At 61.8% G+C, this 21,934-nt stretch overlaps 1 protein-coding gene across 4 annotated transcripts in view; it reads right to left on the bottom strand.

The window, feature by feature from the left end:
• Positions 1-21,745, bottom strand: part of EP400 (E1A binding protein p400) — a 62,880-nt gene extending 41,135 nt beyond the window's left edge. The window contains exons 1-4 of one of the 4 annotated variants that reach the window (XM_037511345.1): positions 21,695-21,745; positions 11,737-13,088; positions 2,025-2,115; positions 362-469 (exon numbers count right to left, since the gene is read on the bottom strand). In XM_037511345.1, coding sequence (XP_037367242.1) covers positions 362-469; positions 2,025-2,115; positions 11,737-13,053 — 1,516 coding nt within the window. In that variant the 5' untranslated portion in view covers positions 13,054-13,088; positions 21,695-21,745. Of the gene's footprint in view, positions 1-361; positions 470-2,024; positions 2,116-10,432; positions 10,544-11,736; positions 13,089-21,694 lie in introns of those variants that run through there. The other 3 variants (XM_037511347.1, XM_037511348.2, XM_037511349.2) reach the window with 3 other exon arrangements.
• Positions 21,746-21,934: the final 189 nt, after the last annotated feature.

Below are 21,934 nucleotides of genomic sequence, written 5' to 3'. Positions count from 1 at the left end.
CACTCGGCGCGGGCCGCCATCATACCACCCAGCCCAGCTACACCTGTCGACGAGCACGCGAGGGCAGAAAAGGGGCTCTCCTACAGGCTGTCCTCGGGAAGTTGTGTGCTGGACAGAGGGGCCCTCCTCAACAGGGTGACTCAGAAACCCAGGAGGCGGGGCTTGGAAAGCTCTGGGCAAGAGAGACGTGCGCTGGTGCATCTCTCGGAATCTGGAGCCCACACCAGCTGGGGCAAGGAGAGATCCCTGCCTCCAGAAGGCCAACCAGACACCCTCCTGCAACCGCACCCTGGGACTCCGGCTTCCAGGACTTGACACACTCCCTGCCCGCGAGCCAGAGTGGAGCTGGCCCTCGTATTACCTTGGACTGTTGGCATCAACTGCTGGAGAGGGACGCCTGTGCTCACCCCCGGGTGCTGCAGAACCACGCCTTGGTGGCCCACTTCAAGTCGAGGTCTCTTAGGCGGCTCTGCAATAATTTTCAGAAAAGGGGTAATTTGATGGGAAAATGAAACCACAAAAATCATAGAGAAAATGTGAGTTTTCACAGTCTTTGACCAGGGATGCCCTTCTGTGTGTGAGTCAAAATCCAGAAGCCTTGAAAGGTTAAGGCTGATATATTTTTTTTAAAAATACATTCACACTAACAACTTGCGAACATAAGAAAAGGTGTCATAAAAGGCAAAGCACAAGTAGCACCTCGCACGGGCAGCCAGGGCGGAGAGCCGACCCACAGCAGCCTCACCCCAAGGAGCAGCGGCCGAGCAGCACCCTCAGGGCACCTCCCTGTGCCCACAGACTGCAAAGACATTGTGGCCTTGCTCAGCACTGATATAACCACATCAGAAGTCTTAATCTTTCACGAGACCAGCAAAGACTAAAGGCTTGACCATGCTTAATAAAAAGGCCAAAAAGGGAGAGAAGCAGAAAGTGCCGCCTGGTGTGAAAAAGGGCCCTACCCTCCTACCACCACTAGCGCGTGCGTCTCTAGGAAGCTGTCCTTCAGGACAGACTAGCACGCTGGTGCCGGTCATCTGTGGGAAATGCTACCCATGAAAACATATCCAATCTAGCTTGTGCCTATTATTACAGAACAAGGGGCGCTGATAAACCAACGCAAAAGTCTGGTGAATAAACACATAAAGCGGCTGCTCGAGCAGGAGCAACACGGCAGCTGTCAAAAAGAGCAAGGCTTGGGCCTCCCCTGGTGGCGCAGGCGATTGAGCACGGCGCTGTGGAGCTGTCCGCAGCCTCTACAGAGCCAGTTTGATCCCGGTTGGCCGCCGAGAATCCCACATGGTGCAGCAGACCTCTCCTGTCGCGCCCGCTGCTCCCCTCAGCAGTGTATTTTGTCAGTCTGCCTGTTCTGTTCCCCGCTCTGTCTCTAGTAAATCCTCTCGCCCTCCTGCACATCTGGCCTGTACCCTGGTTTCTTGCGTAAAATAAATAAAATTTAAAAAAAAAAAAAAAACTTAAAAAAAAAAAAGAGCAAGGCCTGTGCTCGGAAGGCGCCTAACAAGTCACTGTTTCAGAAACACAAAAAATGTGCATGTGATCAAAATTTAACTTTTTCAGAATAACACGGAGCAATGCTTGTGTGTGGAGAAGACGGACCCTGAAAACACACGTTAGTAACAGCCAGCTCTGTGGCCAGGGAGAGGGCAGGTAACCCCCAAACAGGGGTACACTGACTTCTATCTACCCTTCTGGGCTGTTTGAATCTTTTACATTAAACGTGTGTCGTTTATAATTTGAAGAAAGAATTCAGTCTGACTGAAAAATGAACGACGACTAGACAGAGCAGAGGGTGTCCCACGTGAGCATGCCAGCATACACAGCCTGCAAACGCACAGGGGGTCAAAATAAAACACCCCCATCCCCCACCCAACGGACAAACCTCTGACTTCAAGACTCCGAGCCTGACGTAACGCTCTCTTCGGCTGACACCCAGAAGAAAAGCGAAGCTTAAAGGAGAAGAAACTAAGCCCAGCCAAGCGAGATGGCACCCCGGGGCCACGACATACCTGCCGGGGGACCTGCCGGCTGCCTCTTAAAGGGGTCCGTTTCTACTGCACCCGTGGCCCCCGCCACCAGGGCTCCTGGGAGGGCTTGCTGCTGGAAAGAAAATGAGATTCTGATAACCTAAGTGCATTATGAGCATGAACAGGAGCCAAACCCACCCAATCAGCCCAAACACCAACCTCCTTCCTTCCACGAGAGAAGGCAGCACCCTGGCGGCGGGCACACCGTCAGAACGTGCACTACACACAGGAAGTGAAGCTCTAACTTACCTCTGGAAGGGTAAGGGAATTGGAAAGATATTTTTCTGGTTTTAAATGAAATTTCTGAGCAATGCACACCTACAGTCCCTCAGACACTATGTGGCTATGCGCGCGGACCAGCGCAGGGGCCCGAGCTCTGGCCACATCGAGGCTCAGGTGCTGCTGAGCCTGCTGCCAGCCACTCACCACTTACCAGAAGGCAGAGAACTGGGTACAAAGGAGGGTTAGTCATCCTGCTGGAAAATGATGCTAAACCCCAATTAAAAACAACCCCTCTCTGGATCCCCAAGTGTCAGCACCCCACATGGCACAGAGAGGCGGGCCATCCCCGGTCATGCGTGGTGAGAAGCTACTGGTCAGAAGGGCCGGAGGCAGGGGACCGGCCTCTGCCCTGCACTGTGCCGCAGCACGCTTGGGGGGTGCTCAGCTCAGCGCTGGCTCTACGGGACTCGGCTGCGGCCGCTGCACCAGAGCAGTGTTCTCCAGGCATAAGAGCTGCCACGCAGTGTCTGCTCAGGAGGGCAGCTCGAGCACAGGCCCCAGGATGGACATGACACCACCGTGCCGGCCAAGCCACGGCGGTGCCTCAGAAGGGGAAGGGGCTTAGCTAACTGAAAGGGAGAACGAGCACCCCCATTCACATTTAACAAAGATGGGAAAGGAGGGAGGCAGGTGTGGACAGAGGGAGCGGGAGGAAGGGGAGAGAGTGACGAGAACAGAGCGAGTGACGTGCTGGTCTCGGGACAGGGTCCCAGGTGACTTGTGTCCGTGTGCGCGTGTTTCTAGTGTCCACATGTTCCACGGCGACCATGCAGCAGTTATAAACACCAAAAAAAGGAGGATTTTAATAGAAGAAATTGATAAAGCACTCTGCATGCAAGAATGGTCAAGCATGTCCTACTGGATTTAAAAAAAAAAAAGCTGGACAAGTATAAAAAGGCCACAGCCGGCGGTTATAGGAAGAGCCGATACCTGCTCGAGGGGGTGGGACCTGGCGAGGCCTGGCCTCAGGCGCCTGCCTCATCTGGGCTGCTCCTACCAGCAGAGTCTCACCAGAGTCGCCGGGAGGGAGCAGGCCAACCACTCAGAAGAAGAGAAGAGAACTCGCCGAAGCACACGGCGGGCTCGCTGCGCCCCCACCTGCCCCAGCCACGCGCAGGCTCCAGGGTCAACGCACCACGGGTGCTGCGGGCTCGACTGAGCCAACTCACGTGGGCGCACAACAATCAGTGCTCTCCAGAGGAGAGCAGCAGCCCATGGTCCCCACCGCCTGGCCTCCAGTGTCCGAAACCCAATTCAAAATCGCCCCAGAACACAAAGAAACAAGGTCTGCACTGTCCTCAGCAGCGGCCTGGTGGCCCAGCCGGGGGCCAGCAGCAAGGGCTTCGCGGCAGCTGAGGAGCATGCCCAGGGTGTAAAGACGCACGTGGTCACGAGGGCCAAGAGGAAATCCCGATGACAACCCACGGTGAGTCAGAGAAAGTACCGGGAGAGCGGGCTCCGGAGAGAGCTGCGAGGTCTGTGTCCGGAGAGGGCACGTGGGAGGACCAGCCTCACAAGAACACACGCTCAGGGCAGGCCTGAGGGCCCCACCCCGAGGAGAACAGAGCCTTTGCAACAGAAAGGTGCGTGAAGCCCGGCCGTCCGCGCGGGCGCCTGGCCCAGCAGACGACGTCAGCAACACAGGTCCTCGTCAGGACCAGCAGAGGGGCCCCACCCGTGACAGACAGACGCTGACTTCTGCTCCCACGAGCACGTCGAAGGAAGATGTCACCTTAAAATACAATTTCATCTGCAACCATTTATTTATTTAAGATTTATTTATTTATACTAGAGCTGGGGTACAGACCAGATGTGTGTGTGGGGGGGGTGGGGGGAGTGAGAAGACTCACCAGAGACAGAGCGGGGAACAGAACAGGCAGACTGGCCGAAACCCACTGCTGAGGGGAGCAGCGGGGAGACAGGAGAGGTCTGCCGCACCATGTGGGTAGCTCCCCGGCCGGCCGGGAGTTGAAACCGCGCTGCAGAGGCTGCGGACAGCTCCACAGTGCTGCACTCAACCCGCTGCGCCACCAGGGGAGGCCCCCGCAATCATTTATTAAAGCTCCTCATAAAGAAAAAAGCACTCAGAGTAGAGGCTGCTCTATGACGGGAACCAAGTCCCAGTCGAGCTGCATGGCACTGAGTTCTGGCCCCTCTCAGAGAGACGTGATCAGGAAGAATTCACCGACAGAAGGTGTGACGTGATGTGCAGGGAGTCTAGAGACACCACCAGGAAGAGAAGAGCTGAGGGAACCAGGGATGCAGCCCACCGAAGGGCCATTCAGAAGGTTGGGCCGGCAGCCAGCCCCTGGGTCTGTGCAGCCTCTTGGCAAACCTGCCCTCTCGGGGCAGCTCGTCGCTCGGCGTCTGCAGCGCCCTCCCTCCCCTCCCCTTTCGGATAAACCTGCCCTTTCAAATTAAAAAAAGAAGAAGGCCTAAAAGAGGAAGCGACTAATGTCATGCTGGAGGACGCGGTAAGGGCGGCAGGGACTGGGCAGTCACCAGGGTGAGGCTGCCCAGCTGAAGTAGCCAGAACCAGCCAGCGCAGTGCGCGCCACCCCTGGAGGCTGGGACTGGCCGGGGTGACGCGCTGCCCTGCCTGACGCCGGCGGAGGACTCGCCAGCAGGTGACTGCAATGGAGGCCCCAGGCTCAATCTGGAGGGAGGCAGCCCGAGTGGACCGCGCGCCGTCCAGACTGCCGCCTGCCCCTGGCTGGGCCGCCCGCCGCGGATGGTGAACCGCCAGCACAGACACCACGTGCGATGGGGAAGAAAGAGCGAGCTGGACAGGGCACGGGACAGGGCGCTTGGGCTAACGTGACCCTCACTGGGGGTGTGCAGACAGCAACTGCGCTCACGCAGCACCTCCGAGCCTCCAGGGGCGGCCTGAAGCAAAACCCACACACGCAGAGGATCTGGACGTCGGCGTCCGTCAGCAAAGACCCGTTTGTCCTAAGGTCCTCGAACTGGCTGCAGAGGGCAGACGGCTCCCGAGAAGGTGTCTGAGACCAGCAGGCCAGAGTGGAGCCGCCCAGGCCCCAGAACAGCAGCCGCGGCCCGAGCCAGGACCACGGGGTGCTGCGTTCTGGTTTCTCAACACGATGCGCTATCAAGAGCTTGTCCTTAAATCGGGAGCCTTTAAAGGTGAATGAAATAGCCTTTTCCATGCGCACCGTGAGCACAAGGGCCCACCCTCTCCACAGAAGGCTCGCGCAGCCCCTCTGTGCACGAGCCCCAGCCCGGCGGGGCCCCCTGCACCGGCCCTCCCGCGGTTTCACGCAGCCCCCTCAAAATACTGCCACCGGCTGTCAGGAGTAAAACTCATCGCGGTCCCCCCCAAAAAACAAAATGATTTTTCATTTCAACTCTTTGACAGACTCCATTTTCACGTTTCCTCTGACGCCTGCGATCTTCAGAGGCCTTGGTTCCCCCTCAAGCGTCTGCTGGGAAGGTGCCAGCACGAAGCCAGCGCAGCCCTGCGGCCTCCTGCCCGCACCTCTGGGCGCCCCTCCCCGCCTTCTCCAACTGGCCTATCCTTTCAAAACACGAGCAGGCTAAAAAACAAGCACAGTGAACGACACCACGGCACTGAGAGGGCAACAGGTGCTTACCGAGCACGCTGTTCGTCTCTGTTCAAAATTTTTCATGAGAACATGTCCAAAGCGGAGTGGGAGGACGCAGACCCAGGTACGGGGCTGGGCCGGCCCCACGGGCGCCTGCGGCTCTCTGCACGTACTGTCCACCTGCCGACGGTGGACGCCAGGTCCCGTCTGCTGATGCGTGGCAGGTCTGCGTCCTGGAAACTGTGCCGGGTTACAGGCGAACCCGCACACGTGCCCACGCCCACCCCTGCCTGCCAGCTGCCCTCCCCTCCACCAGGGTTGTTGGCCGCCCCCCCCCCATGCTCTACAGTGCAGCTGTGCTCCCCTGTGGCTTCCTACCCCAAGAGGTGCTGCTGAGGCCCATGTCTGGGTGGGTGTTGGGGCCGCTCCTGGGCACGGTCTCTATGTGGGAACCACAGCCCACGAGCGTCTGGCTCCCTCCAGCCCGGGGCCGTCACAGACAAAGCTGCCGAAGCAGCAGGCAAGTGGTTGCTGGTGCCCAGGACGACCCGTCCCAGAGGGGTGCAGGTCCAGGGGTGCCCTTGCTCTCTTCTCATCGTATTGAAAAACTGGAACGGAGGCCACAAGTGTCCCCAAGCTCGTGCTGAGCAAAGTGGGTGACCTGCACCTACAGATTCTGTGCCCCCTGCTGCGTGTGCAGGTGGACGGGGCGGCGTGCCCTGCGCAGCGGCGTCTCGGCGAGTAGCCTGCGGCCTCCTGTGCCAGTGACTGGGAAACACTCGTCAGTGGGGACTGTCACACACTCTGCACCCATCCCTCTGTGCTGTGACAGCAGAAACACCCCACTAACCAACCTCTGACAACATCCAGTTTAAGAAATCTTTTCCTCAACTGCACGCACATATCAGGTTCAGATGGTTACTCTGTGCCAAGATTCCCGGGAGACTGACTGATTCCTGCGCTGGGACCAGTGCCAGACAGCGAGGGTGCTCAGAGAGACAGGGCCAGAGGACACGAGAGCCAGCGCAGGGGCTCCACGGGTGTGATCACAGCAAACCTGAGCATCAACATAAGCAAGACGGCGGGAGGTGGGGGGTGGGGACGTGGGAGGGAATGAAGGATGTTCCTTTTAATAAACTGCACCTCCACGTGACAGGATGCCCCCTTCCACACACCAAAGACCACGTGCACAGACACAAAAACAGCAACGAACAAGCCACTCATAGTATAGGAACAAAGAAAGCTCCTTAACGTGATAGAAGACGTCCAGAGGCCTCCCTGGTGGCGCAAGGGCTAGCAGCGCTATCGAGCTGCCTGCAGCCTCTGCAGCACGAGTTTGATCTCCGTCCAGGGAGCTGCCCACATGGCGCAGCAGACCTCTCCTGTCTCCCCGCTGCTCCCCCCAGCAGTGTGTGAATCCACCTGTTCTGCTCCCTACTCTGTCTCTGGTGAATCCCCTCACCCCTCCGACCTCTGGCCTGGGGTGAGGGGATTCACCCTTGTATGCATAAATAAATAAAAAATAAACCTTAAAAAAATAAATAAAAGACTTCTACAAAATCCTCAGCAAGCCTCTTACTGCTTTCACCCTGACCTCCTGAGGGCCGAGAATGCTGTTCCCCCCACCGCTCTTCCGCATCACGCCCGAAGACCGGGCCAGCGCAGTGAGGCCAAAAAAAAAAAAAAAGTAAAAAGCACAGAAGTAAAAAACTGTATCTTGTTCTCCTTGCACAAATGTTTCTCTAGAGTCCCATGGAATCTGTGCGAAAAAACTCCTAATAAACGAGCTTAGCAAGGTTGCAAAAGAGAGATCCAAAGAATCCAGCGCATTCCCGCGCGCCTGCAGGGCAGCCGGGTGTTTCACAGCGCCACTGATGCCCGCAGGAAAGGGGAGCACATGGGGATAAACCTAACAAGACGTGCAGAAATGCCACGCTCGAAATTACAAAACACCGGGAAACCAGCCACAGGAAACCCGCCACATCCGTGACGGGTGGCTGGCTGGGGGCAGGACATCGCCCTGAGCGCAGGGCCTCGGTCCACCCCAGCAGCTCTGCGGGGCTCTGCAGCTGTCAGCAAGCGGCTCTCAAACCCGCCTGAAGGGCAAGGTGCTAGAACGACCAAGTCAATTTCAAGAGTGAACAGTCCAGGCGCTCAGAGGGTGGGCTCCAGAGGCACCCCAAGCCTGCGTGGCCGCAGCAGGCAGACAGACACGCAGGCTGGGGAGGCCCCACACGGGGCCACCGCAGAGCCCATTCAATGGACGCAGGACAGTCATTTAAGAACGGCGCTGGACAACTAACTGGCATCAACGGGCAAAGACGCAAACCCCTCAGGGTTGCCACGTTCACAGAGCTTCCCTCGCAAGCAACCCCGTGCGCGATCGCAATGTGAAACCCAAAACTAGACGCTTCTAGAGAACAGAACGAGGACCTGGTGGCCTCGGGATAAGCAGAGTTCTCGGGTGTGAAGGCAAGAGCACAATCTACAATAAAAAAATCTGAGAGGTCAGACGGTAAAAATTTTAAACTCTCCTTCTGTGAAAGACAGTATCAAAAGAAGGGAAAACAAGCCATGGCCGGGAAGGGAAATATTTACCAGTGCGATCCCTGAGCGGACGGCGATGAAGCAACCCAGTGGAAACGCAAGGGCCACGGGCCGGAACGGTGGCACGGCCAGGCGAGGGGCGCGGAGGGCAGGACGAGCCCCGCACACGCCCGCAGGCGGCCACCGGGAGCCTGGCCTTCCCGCCAAGCCCCATGAGGGGGGACATCCCCCAGCATGACGCCGCCGGCCGGCGCATCACGCACGGGTGAGCCCCAGCGCTCACGCGAAACCGGCGCGACCCTCCCCGCACCTTCACTCCGCAGGGCCCAAGCCAGAAACCGGCCGCACGGTCTCCAAGGGACAACGGCTGACCCGACTGCCCAGCAGAGGACACCGCTCGGTGACGGCAGAAACAGACGCCGGGGAGGCGACGCCCTGGGGGCCCAGAAGTGCCGGTCAAGCGGGCGACAGGCAGACTGAAGAGGCGACGCGGCCGCGGGTGGTGCTCACGCACCGGCGTCCACCGAGCCCGAGCGCCGGGCAGAAAGCGCAACCGCAGGGAACAGGTTAGTTGCACCGAGCGGGCAGCGGCAGGACGAGCACGAGGAAGGGCACGCGTGCGCACAGGCGTGCGGGCAGGAGAGCAGCCACCGCAGCCCGGCAGGCAGCACGCCCGGGGGACAACGGGTCTGCAGACTCAGCGCCTCGGGGCCCGGCAGCGGGGCAAGGGTTAGGTGGAAAGTCCCTGGAGGACCAAGATGTCCACACGGTCCCGGAGTCTCATCTCTGGGACTTACCACCCGCAGCAGGAAAGCGCGCCCAGCACTGGCCGCAGCGCCCACCCCACCGGCTGGGGCCCGGCCTCACCGCCCGGCACCCACAGCGGGGCCGGCGCCACGGGACCACTCCGAAGCAGGGGCCTGCAGCGCGTCCGACACCACAGCATCAAAGGGGGTCCCGCCCGCAACGGCTGGTGCCGCGAGGACAGGAGGTCCCGAGACTGTGGGGCCGGCCCCACAGGGCCAGAGACCCGGTGCCACAGCCCCAGGCAGCACCAGGAGAGGCCCGGCGTGCATGGGCGCGTGGTCCCGGCCAGTGTGGTGTGGCCGAGAATCTCCAGGTGTGGACTCTGGGCACTGCGGGCAGGTCAGCACCCAGCTCGCACCCTGGGGTGTAGGTGGTTACCGGAGGCCGCAGGCCACATTGGTGGGGAGGTTGGGGGGCAGAGGAGAGAGAGCGAGCGTGAGCGTGTGTGTGTGTAAAGATGACAGGGGGAGAGAATGAAAACAATGCAAATGGGGCAAAAAGGGAACAGCTGTGCGCCTGGGCAAAGGCTCTGGGGCGAGCTCTGCTTTCTTCTTGTCACCACTTCCACACACGTTTGAAATTTCATGGAGATTGAAAGTAACACCCAAAAAAAATCACCACGAAGATCCCGCTTTCAGAACCCAACACCATCCCCACCCCCAAGGCAGTGGGCTCGAGCGCTACCGTCAGGCTCCCGGCGTGACTGACTGACTGTCCCCAAGTTAAACATGGCCAGTGTGCAGTCACGCCACGTCCACTCAGAGGCCTGAGGTCCTGCCGCTTCCAGGCCGTCACGTCAGTGCTTCTAGCTACAGAAAGCATCAAGTTACCGTCAGCTTATCTCTTTCTTTTTCTTGCTCTGTTCTGCACTGTTCTCAGAAACACAAAGAGAAGACACAAGAGAACCAACATGTAAAACGCAGCACACGGGCCTGGCACACATTGGACAGAGCGGGGGGGGCATGCAGGCTGCGCCGCGCGGGCGACCCGGCGAGGCATTCAGGGCCGCGTGGCCGCGCACTCATGCAATTTAACTTCACGATGCTTATGCGGGAAGACTTGCGCTTCTTAAAAACAAGGAATGGGCTCTGGGAAAAAAACGCTGAAGAGCAAATAGTGAACTGAAGGGTCAACTATCCGATGAAGGCAAAGTCTGGGATGAGACTACATTTTAGAACCATCAAAAAGTACCTGAAATGGTTGCTGCTGGGATGAAAAAGCAGCAGAAACATTTGGCGGAAGCTGGGTTGCTATAGCAACAGGAGTACCAGTCTGCCCATCCTTTCCTGTCACAACCTTTACCTGAGAGGAAATATTTTGAGAAAAAAAGGTAACAATTTTTAAGACTGCTCAAAATCCTGTTAGAATTTTACTGCTGAAAGCTCACTGCCGTCTGCGCTTTTAAAATGGAAGGTCTTCGCATCAAATCCAGTATCTGGACGCTGAACTGACTCTACCGAGCGAACTCGACTGTGGGCTGGCAGGGGCGCCACCTTGGAAACAGTGAGCACGGGGCAGCCCCAGGAACGCCTGAGCGCAGGGGCAGCGTGGCCCTGCCTGCCGCTCGGGAGGGCGACGGCTGAGCCGGCAGGAAACGGGGCGGGCACCCCCACAGCATGGGCACAGACAGAGACCCGTGCTGCCCGCTGCGTGGCCATGCGGGCCGCCCCTCAAAATGATCCTAGCAACCTTCTGGAAAATAAAGGTCATCCTGGCGAGGGTGCTGAGGAACACAAAATGGGAAAGCCACACAGACACGCCCATAAATACCAGGGAGGACGGCGTGGCAGAGAGACCAGCCTTGGTTCTCCCGAGGCTGCTTTCTCTGCGGGGAGGACGGACAAGGACCCGGTACTGAGCGCCGTGAGACAGAGGGGCTGACACAGTGCACGCCACAAACACGAAGGCACGAAGCGCAGCGGGCAGGGCCGCAGGCAGAGCCCAGGCGCAGGGCCAGGGAGCCTCGCGGGTGCGGAGGAGGCTCGCCTGGGGGCTGCCAAGCGCCGCTGCAGGCACCCCAAATCTGCCTGCGAGAGTCTACTCGAAATGTCACCTAACAGGTCTGTGTAGAAGCGAGAGTGGCAAGTGCGACCTGACATTTAAAATGACGTCTGAAAACGGAGAACGTTCTCAGACACATCCCGCCGTGACGACAGGCTCGTCACTAACGTGCCCCGTGAGCATCCGGGAACCTGCAACTATGGGAAACTGAAAACGGCCAGAGAGCGAACGCCCTGGCGTAAAGCTGGCGTGGACAGCGGCCGAGGCGAGCAGGGGGCGGAGCCGGGCCTCTGGCTTCGCGCTGCGTCTGGGGGGCCGGCGGCGCAGCCCGGCTCTGGGCACCCAGGAGACTCCGGCTCCGCACCTGCACCGCCCACAGCGCCCGGGCGGCCCTGCCCGGGGAAGGGGGGCGGAAGGGTCCTCGGCCTCGCGTCGGGCTCCGGGCCCCGCGCGCCTCGCCAGGCCTAGACCGCGGCCGCGCAGCCGCCTCTCACCTCGTCGTTGATGACCTCCGCCTTCTCCGCCTCCGCGGCCGGCGCCTCCTCCTCGTCCTCCTCCTCCAGGTCCAGGTCGTTCTGCCGGAGGTAGGCCTGCAGCGGGGCGCAGTGCTTCTTCCTGAAGGCCAGGAAGTCCATCATGTTGCCTTGGAGGTGTTGCAGGAAGAAGAGCTCGATCAGACACTCCCTGAAGGCCTCCCTGAGCGCCTCCATCTCGCGGTGGTGGTAGTCCAGGCACCGCTTCCGCATCTGCGCCAGCTCCTGCGAGGCCGGGGGCACCTCCTCCAGCTTCTTGGGAGCCTTTCTCGGCCCCACGCTCGGCGCAGGCGCGAGGGGGAGGCTAGAGAGCCCGGGGGGCACCACTGTCCTGGAAGGGCTGCTGGGAGGCGGCGGGGATGTCATCCCGAACGCCGACGTCCCCCCGACCCCCACCCCCACCCCTGAGAGCAGCGGTCTGCTGAGCGGTGGCCCCGGCAGCACCGGCTGCGGCTGGACCAGCTGCCCCTGGATGATGCTGCTGATCTGGGGCGGCAGGCTGGTCGTGGTGATGTGGCCTGGGCCGCTCAGGGGCTGCAGGCCGGCGCCCCCTGCGGCGGCAGGGCTCTGGGGCCCCAGGTGGTGGACGGTCCCTCCAGACTGTGCGTGGGGCTGGGAGAGCCTCCGCTCCCGGACGGCGAGGGGAGCCCCCGAGTGCTGCAGCTGGACCTGGGCGCCCTGCGCCATCTGGGCCAGGCCTGAGCTGTCCTGAAACACAAAGTGCCCGGCGCTGGACGGGCTCAGGCTGATCTGCCGCACCAGCACACTGGTGTCCACGAAGCTCCCCGTGGGACTGCTGCTGCAGAGGCCCAGGCCCGGGCCTGGGGCACCTGCCCGCCCGCCCTGCAGGGCCGGCCCAGGGCTGGGCTGCGTGGGGCTGTGAGTCTGCACCTGCTGGGGCAGCGGCGAGGTCACCTGGATGTAGGGTGGCGATCCGTGCTCAAAGCGCTTCTGCTGGCCGCCGAACTGAAACCCTGGAGAGGTGGGGGTGGGGAGCGGCAGAGGGGCGAGTGTGACCTGGGGGCTCCCCGCCACCACTGGCCCCACGTTCTGCAGGGAGATGTTCACGTGCTGCCCCGCCGCAGGACTCCTAGTCATCAGCTGCTGGACTTGGTAAGTGGGTGACTGGGGTGCAGATGGGCTCGCCGACGGCGCCAAGGGCGTGGCAGGGGACTGGGGTGGCACTGGGTGGGCCTGCTGCTCTTCCTCGCTGCCAACGAAGGCCCTGGACCTCTGCAGCGGATGCGGGACATTCTGAGGACCGTTGCCATGGTGCATTATCGCCCCCCTTTTTAATCCAACTTAATGTCCTCCTGAAAAATCAAAGTTAAAATCAAGTTACTGAAAGGCAGATGTCAGCGTGCGATCACCACTCACCAGGGCTACCTCGGCAGCGCCACCGGCTGTTCCTCGCACACCCCACGCCCTTCCAGTGGAGGGGGGGCAACCAGCTCCGGCTGTGCGGGAAAGGAAGCCAAGAGCAGGTGGGAGGTGGCCCTTCCCAGGGCACTGCTGCCTGAGGAGAGGGGCCGCCAGCCAGCCCTACGCGGACTTAGCGCCAAGTCCAGCCTGTCCACGCCCCCAGGCCTCCACCAGTCCGGCCTGCCCTGAGCGCCAGCTGCCGGGGAGGGGCAGCATCCGGGCACCCGAGAGCCAGGCCGAGCGCACACCCGCGAAGCACAGCAGTCACCAGGAAGCCCTCAGCCTCGCAGCCCCTGGCCTCCGCCATGTGACCTGAGTGCAGATGCACCGAGCAGCAGCAGCGCAGGCCTCTGCTTCCGTGGAAAGGGCCGGCCTGGGACTGTCACAGAAAGCAGGACAACGCGTGGCAACCTGAATGAACAGCTACACCTCGACCAGTTCGAGAACCTTGACAAAACGGACACAGTTAAGCAACAGTTCACCACACCAGGAGGCAACAGCAGAGCTGAGTAAACGCAGCATGACCCTGGAAACTGAGACCGTAACAAAAAGACCCTGACACAGACGCCCAGGGCCAGCAGCCCGCACAAGCACGTTCCACCGCGCCTTTGCAGAAGATGGACGCCCAGCTGGCTCGCAGCGCTTCCAACCCTCCAAGGAGAGGGGATGTGCCCTAACATCTCCGACGCCAGCATTACCCAACAACCAGAACCAGACGAAGACGGCACAAGAAAACCACAGCCCCGCGGTCCCAAAGAATGCTGATGCGAGAGGCCACGGAACACCAGCCAGCCGGGCCCAGCGCCACAGTGCAAGGGCTATGCAGCCAGCCCACGTGGCTGGGTCCCGAGGACGCAAGAATGGCGCAGTACACCTAGCCAATGGGATACATTAGCAAAAGGAAAAATAAAAATCGGTTAGACTCAAAGTTGTGGAGAAGCATTTGCTAAGACTCAGCGCCCATTTATGATGAAAAGTCTAAACAAGAGGGGATCGGAAGGACATACCTGGACTTAATTAAGGCCACACACCACAAACCCACAGCCGATGTAACACCGAACGATGGAAGGCTTTCCCGTGAAGGACAAGACAAGACTGTCACCGCCTCTTGTTTAATTAGTAGTAGAGAGTTCAGCCTGAGTAGCCAGACAACAGGAAATAGAAGGAACTCAGGTTGGAAGAGGCGGGAAACCACCATCTGCAGACAATGACACGGTATCCGAAAGACCCTACCAGAGGGTCATCAGAATCAAGTAACATGACAAATGTCAGGTGACAAAATCAACATACAAAAACCTGTTGTGCTTTTAGATGCAAAGAACAAACAGAAAAAAAATTTTGGAGAACAACTCTAGTCACAATTGCATCAAGAAAAATCAAATCCTACGAACTAACTTAGCTAAGGAGACAAGGGGCTTTCACGGTGAAAACCACAAGCCACTTTTAAAAGACAAAGGTCAGGCCTCCCCTGGTGGCGCAGGCAGTTGAGCGCAGCACTGTGGAGCTGTCCGCAGCCTCTGCAGCGCCAGTTCGATCCCGGCTGGCCGGCGAGGGTCCCACATGGCGCGCAGACCTCTCCTGCCGTGCCCACCGCTCCCCTCAGCAGTGTATTTCGTCAGTCTGCCTGTTCTGCTCCCCGCTCTGTCTCTAATGAATCCTCTCATCCTCCCACACTTCCTGCCTGTACCCTGGTTCTGGTACAATTAAGTAAATAAATCTTTAAAAAATAAAAGGTAAAGGTCACAACACAAGGGGGGTGGCTGGACAGTCCACACTGAGGGACAGGGGAACCAATACAGTAAACATACAGATTCCACCAAGAGCGACACGCAGACACACTGCAACTGCCACTAAAGTGTACGTGGATCCATAAAAGGCCTCAAGTGACCAAAGCAATCCTGAGAGAAGAGGCGAGAAATGGAGGCATCAGCATGCATGACTTTAAACCACACAGCAAAGCAACAGTAACTAAGACAGTGTGGCGCAAACACGTGGGCCCACGGAACATTGACAGGGCCCGACACTAAGCCACGCATGCAGCAGTGGAGCCTCCTGACAAAGGAGCCGTGACCACCGGGCAGGGCCGCAGGGTCGCCGGGACAAACGATGCTGGAAAGACGGACGGGGCTGGCTCAGCCCCACAAAAAAGTAAGTTCTCAGTGGATCAAACACTCTCATACCAGACCTGCAACAGACACACAGAAGAAAACACTGGGGCCACGTCTCACAACGGCAGCGGTAAAGATGCCTTTGGGAGTTCAACCCCCGCAGGAAGGGAAGTAAAAGGAGAAACAAACGACTGGGATGATCTCGAGTTAGGAAGTTTTCACACGGCAAAACGTAACATGAGAAAGAGATCCCACTGAGTAGGAGAAAACGTTCACACGCTACACACAGGATTAATACCCCAGATACACAAAACACTTATTCAACTTACCGACAACAAAACAAACACCCCAATCAGTACGGGCAGACAGAACAGACCCTCTGTGAGGAGACCCAGGGGCTGGCAGGCGCGGGCGCTCCTCACCAGCTGAGGGAGATGCTGGGATCGGGCCGAGACCCCAGCTCAGGCCCACACGAGGGCGCCGGTCAAACAGGCCCCCCAATAAGGGCTGGGGAGGACGGGGCGAAAGGAGGCATATTACGCTGCAGAGGGACGTGAGCAGGTGCAGCCCTCTTGGAAGCAACCGGTTCACCTCGAAAAATCAGATGTGGAAACACGAGGCCTGGGAGCCCTGTCTTGGGTCCACGTGTTCAAAGGACAAGGCCTCCCCCCACCCCAGAACACGCTGCTGCCTCAGCAGCGGTCACGCAGCCAGCACATGGGCCTGTGTGCCTGGGGACCAGCGGGGCGGGAGGATGGGCGTCGGGCCACAGGTGCCACTCTGCCAGGCGGAGGGAGGGAGTGTGGCTTCCGCAGCGGGATGGGGGCCGGAGGGCGGGAGGACAGCCTAAGTCCACGCAGCAGAGGACTCGACCACGCGAGTGCTAATGAAGGAGCAGCACTGACAGGCGAAACGAATGAGGCTTCTGAAGTCAAGGGTCAGAGGGTTTAAGGGTGGCGGCCTGGAGGGGGGCAGCAGCCACGGGACAGCACCCCCGTGTGTGCAAATGAGGGGTCTTACCACCTCACAGGGAGGCGGGAGCAGCCCTGGGGCCCACCAACCCGCTGGGAGCCCGCGCCAGGGTTCGAGAGAGCTCCTAACCCAAAATGGCTGAGAGCCAGAGGACGGAGGAAGTGGAGCAGCCGCAAGGACAGCGTCTTCAGAAGGAGAAAGGTGAGGCCGGGGTGGGAGGAGGTCTATTTTGAGGTGAGCCAGGTGGACGCTTGCAAGTCGGGGCCTCCCTGTGTGCCGGGGAGAGACACGTGGGGAAAAAGCCCCGCAGTCCAGCTGCTTCCACGGTGCTGGGTCCCCGAGGGGCCTCCTTCCAAGAGAAGCAGTGGTACCCGACCGGCCAGGGCCCCAGGGGAGGGCGGGGTACCCCAGTGAGGGGAGCAGCTACCGAGTAGGCGGCTGTGGCCATCACGGGCATCAGGTCCAAATCCAGACGGGCTGACCCACCTCTGCTTCCTAGTCAAGCCTGGGCAGGCCTTGCCGTGCTGCTTGGCAAATATCCCGGGGTCCTCCAGCCACAGTGAGGCATGCAGGCCCCACCCGCACCCCTAAGCACCGCAGTCCCAGCTGGAAGTCACTGGATCTGGGAAGCGGCAGAGCCAGGCTCCCCAGTGTCAGGGCGCCAACTGCGAGGAGCTGGCGCCTTCGCCCGTGAGGCTGCTTCCCTCCTGTGCCTGCCCGCGCCGCGCAGCACTGCTCACCCAGCGAGCATTTAGGGGCTCTGTGGGGTCCACAGAGCTGTACCTCGCCAAGACCTGCAGACCCAAGAGAAAGCTGCCTCCCAACGACAGCCTGCCGTGAAGTTTCCAGCTGCCAGGGAGGTGTTTTTCAACTGAGAGGTCATTCGAGAGCGCGCGGTAACCCTGGAGAAGCAGGCCAACCCACCTCCTACCTCACACGCTCCGAGTCCAGCGCACCCGCCGAGCTCCAGCACCGAGGCCGCGAGGCTCACACACTCGCCCCGGAGGGCGCCACCGCAGAGGCGCCGGGCGCACAGGAGGCAGCAGGCCGCCCCAGACGACGTGGGGCCCCTCTCTTCCCTTCCCCTTTCCCGACACACCTGTCCCTCCCTTTCCAACATAGAAAGAAAAAAAAGTGCACGGGAGAACACCGCAGGGCGGAGCAGGGCTTCCCGAACACGGCTTCCCACGAACCACAGTCAAGTGCCCGGAGAGGAAGACAAAGCTGTCACCCCGCGAGGCGCAAGCCGGAGAGGGCGTCAGAAACGCTCAACTCCTCACAGACACAAGCTACAGGCGATGCCGCCCAGCAGCCGGGCGGGCGGCGGGCAGGGAAGCCCTCGCTTCCCAGGGGGCGGCCCGGAAGCGCCTGCCACTCCATGGCGCAGGGGCCGAGGAACGCCACTCCCGGGAGTGGAACCACGCGCACAGAGCAGTCCCGGTGCCCTGCCACGCTACGCCCAGCAGCAGACAGCATGGCGCTGTGAACGCCGCCCTCCAACGAGGGGCTCGGGAAACCCGGGAGAGAGCACGGCAGAGGCAGCCCCTGGAGAGCAGCAAGGATGTGCACGCACCGTGAGGCCACGCACCGTGAGCAACACTGGAGAGCCACACCCGCACACGCAGGCATGCGCAGGGCCGGCGCAGAGGCAAGTGACACTCCGTGCGCCTCCACATGCACCCGAGTGCCCCCGACCAGCATGGCCCAGGACCGCGGGACAGGCAGGGCCCACGGTGGCACGGAATGCCAAAAAAACCACGGGGGAGGGGGGAGGGGGAAGGGGGAGGGGAGGGTGAGCCACTAGGGCACTAGACCCTGTGTCTGATGGCAGCACTGCGGCCCCATGCCCGCAGCACACGAGGAGTGGCGACAGCGCCACAGCAGACTCGCACACGGCAGGGAAAGCAGGTAACAAGGCAGCTGGCAGACACGGCAACTGCTACACAGGACTCGAGGAGAAAGGTGTTTCCGTGGCTTCTCAGCAAGCTCAGGTTTTTGTTTTTTTTAAAGATGTATTTATGCACACAAGAGCTGGGGTACGGGCCAGAGATGCGGGGGGTGAGAAGATCTACCAGAGACAGAGTGGGGAGCAGAACAGGCAGAGCCACTGAAATCCACTGCTGAGGGGAGCAGCGGGGAGACAGGAGGGGTCTGCTGCGCCATGTGGGTTGCTCCCTGGCTGGCTGGGCTTGAACTCGTGCTGTAGGCTGGGGAGAGCTTCGTAGTGTGGTGCTTAACCCCTTGCGCCACCAGGGAGGCCCAGCAAGCTTAAGCTTTTCAGAGGAAAGACCAGCTCCTAGGGATTTGAAACCGCAGAAGAATTTGGAATTGCAAAAAAAAAATGAACAGGGCCTCCCTGGTGGCGCAGCGGTTGAGCACTGGGCTGTGAAGCTGCCCGCAACCTCTGCAGCGCTGGTTCGATCCCTGGCTGCGGGCAAGGATCCCGCATGGCGCGCAGACCTCTCCTGCCGCCCGCTGCTCCCCTCAGCAGTGTCCTTCGGTCCTTCTGCCTGCTCTGCTCCCCGCTCTGGCTCTGGGGAATCCTCTCACCCTCCTGCACTTCTGACTGTGCCCAGCGCTTGTACAAATAAGTAAACAAATCTTTAAAAAAAGAAAAAAAAAAAGTGAACAAATGTGTTTTTCAACCAAATTCGCTTTCTGTTTTGAAAAACCCTGCTCAATCACACATCTTTTGCCTTAAGCGCCGACCCCAGCGTTGAGTGACAAAGCAGGGGCACCACCGCTTCCCTGTCAGCTCCGCCCACCTGGAACATGGGTGTCTGGGGTGACGATCCCTGCGGAAGGCAGTTCCAAGAAAGCTGGTTTCCAGCAAAAAGAGGTGAGAGACGGGGGCAGAACTCTGGGGGCCCGTTCCCGCAGCACCCACAGTTGGCCGGCGGGCCGTGCCGGAGGAGAGGCACAGATGGGAGGCTCTTCGGGATGCGGCTCCCGCAGTCTCTCCCTCTCCACCGGCACAGAGCAGCCACCCCTCCTCTAGCGCCCTCTGCCTTTCAGACCGACACGTCATGGGCCACAGATAGGTGGGCATCCTCCAGGAGCGGACACAGCGGCCTGGACAAGCGCGCGGGCCAGGCAGGCGGGCGCCTTCCTGCAGAGGGCAGCGGGGTGAGCGAGGCGGGCCCGGAGGCAGAAGCCTGCTGCGCTCAGGCAGTGGCCACCGGGACCTTCGTCACCTTCTCTGCCACCCCAACACCCCAGGTCTAGCCACGTGAAAACTCCTTTTTCCCCAAAAAGCACCTCCCCCCTCTAGGACCTCCCTCCACTCCCCCAGGGACCCCGCCCCAGGGCTTTGACAAACTGCTTCCCCGAGTCACAGACATCCGCCCCCCAGGAAAGGCACCAGAGGCGGCTGGACACAGGCAGGAGGTGGCGGACACAGCAAGGGACCGCGTGAGAGCCGGGGCGCACAGTGATCGCCCTGCCCCGTGGAGCTCTGCCAGCGCTCGCAGCAGTACACGCGCCCCAGGAGGGGAAGGGGCATCCGGCCCAACCCGCCCCGGTCGACTCCCTGTCAACGGGGGTCCTGGGAGGCACAGGGCGGCGCGCGGGCAGCCCATGAGGCAAGGGGCTCGCTCCTGCATCTCCTAAAGGTCCCCCCCATTCAGTCCAGAAGGCGATGGCGGCCTCCAGTGGCCAAGAGGACAGAAAGCAGAGGAGCGGCGGCCCATCTGGGGCTGAGACAAGGGTGTTCCCCCACCAGACCCTGCGCTGCCACAGCTCAGGCTGCATAAGCCAAGCGCTGAGGGTGCAAAACCCTGTTAACCGAAGAAAAAGCACCACCACGAGCCAGAGGGGCAGAGCAGAAGGTTCGCCAGCTCCTGAAGGCGCAGGCTCCAGACGGCCAGCTGGGTAAGGGGAGTGGAAGGGCGTTGGGAGGCCGAGCGCCCGCCTGCCAGGAGCACAGAGAGGGGTGCGGCCCCGCTGTCCCCGAAGCCCCTCCTCTAGGACAAGTGGCAACGCCCCGGGAGGCCCATGCGGTGGCGCTTGCGGGCCAGGGCCGCAGGCAGACCAGGGGGCGCCGCAAAGGCCAGGACGGTCTCCCGGACTGGCTGATGGGCCCCTCCCCAGGCACACGGACAAGCACACCCTGCGGGCGCTCAACCTTCTTCCCATGTCCCCTAGGCAGCCCTTTTTGGGGTTCCTCTCCTGGCCATCTCCCAGGAAACACCAATCCTGCTGCCATGACCAGCGCCACAGGCTCTGTGAGAACCACTGGGGGGTTTTGTCAACCGCGGGAGATGCTGCACCCCCCCCCCCCACACACACAGGCTCTCACGCATGTGCATGTGGCAGGTGTCGGTCCTGGGGGGCCGTCCTGGAGAGAAGGACGGGTCCATCCCCATGTGTGTGCCTGGCGCCCCGCCCCACCCCAAGAAACGACTGAGGCAGGAGCTGCAACAGCGAAGCAGCGAGAGGCCCCGGCAGACCTCCCTGGAGATGGACACAGCCCGCGGCTGAGGGCGAGCGACCGCGCAGCGTGAGGGCACCGGGCCGAAGGAACCACTTCCTGCCGGGGTTGCCATGGAAATCGCGCACGTGTCCAAACGCTAAACCCAAAAAAGCTAAAGCCACGACGGTGCACCCCGGGAGGGAGAGGCTCGCCGCCGGCGGGCGAGGCCCTGGGAAGACGCTCCCCTCCGCTCAGAACAGAAACCGACTCCGGCCCGCGTGTCCACAGCGCGCCGCGCCGGAACCAGGGCGTCCTGGCTGGAAACGAGCAGACACCGGGCTGGGCGCGGGAAGCGGCGGCCGAGAGCCCGGGTCAAAGGGCCACGCTGAGGGCCCGACCCTGGAGCCGGGCGCCGGGGCCAGCTCTGAGGGCGCTGCCCGCGACGCGCGGGAGGAGGAGCGGGCAGCGGGGGCGGGAGAGCCGGGCCGGGCGCGCGGGGGGCCGGGTCTGGGGCGCGGGAGGGCGGCGGGGGCCGCGAGCGGGGGGGGGGGGGCGCGCGGCCGCGGGAGGGAGCCCCGCGCGCGAACAAAGGCCCGGGAGGCGGCACTTCCCGCGGCGGAGACCGGCGCCCCAGGCCCCGCCCCGCGCCCGCCCGGCGGACAGAGGCGGACAGAGGCGGCGCCGCGCGCCCGGCGCGTCGTTGCCCGGCCCGGCTCGGGGGGCGGCCCGCCGCGCGCTCGCGCCAAACAAAGCGCCGCGGGCGGCCGCCCCCCGCCCCGCCTCCCCGCCCCGGCCCGCCCCCCGCGGCCCGCCCGGCCCCCGCCCCCGCGCCCCGGCCGCGGCCCCCGCCCGCCCCGCCCGCCCGCCCGCCCGGCCCCGGCCCGCCCCGCCCCCCCCGGCGCTCGAGCGGCCGCCGCGGCCCGTTCCCGTCGCGACGCCCGGGGCGCGCTGGCCGCGGCGGCGGGGGACCCCCAGCCGCGCCGGAGCCCCGCCCGCGCCCACCTACCCGCTCGGGCGTCGAGGCCGGCGGGCTCGGGCGGCGCCTCCGCTCGGCGCATCCGGGGCCGCGGAGGGAGCGGCGGCGCGCGGACGGCGGCCGGAAGGACGCGCGCGCCGGCATGACGTCGCGGAGGCGTCGAGAGGCGCGCGGGCTAGAGCGGCGCCGGGGCGGCCGACGGGCCGGCGGCGGGCGGGGCGCGCGGGGGCGGGGCGGGGCGGGGCGGGGCGCGGCGCGCGGGGAGCCCGG

The sequence above is a fragment of the Talpa occidentalis genome, unplaced genomic scaffold, assembly GCF_014898055.3.
Source record: "Talpa occidentalis isolate TD23 unplaced genomic scaffold, MPIMG_talOcc4v2.1 talOcc4.14, whole genome shotgun sequence".
NCBI classification, from domain to species: domain Eukaryota; kingdom Metazoa; phylum Chordata; class Mammalia; order Eulipotyphla; family Talpidae; genus Talpa; species Talpa occidentalis.
The sequence above is the reverse complement of the archived record's forward strand: the minus strand, read 5'-3'. Positions and strand labels throughout refer to the sequence as shown.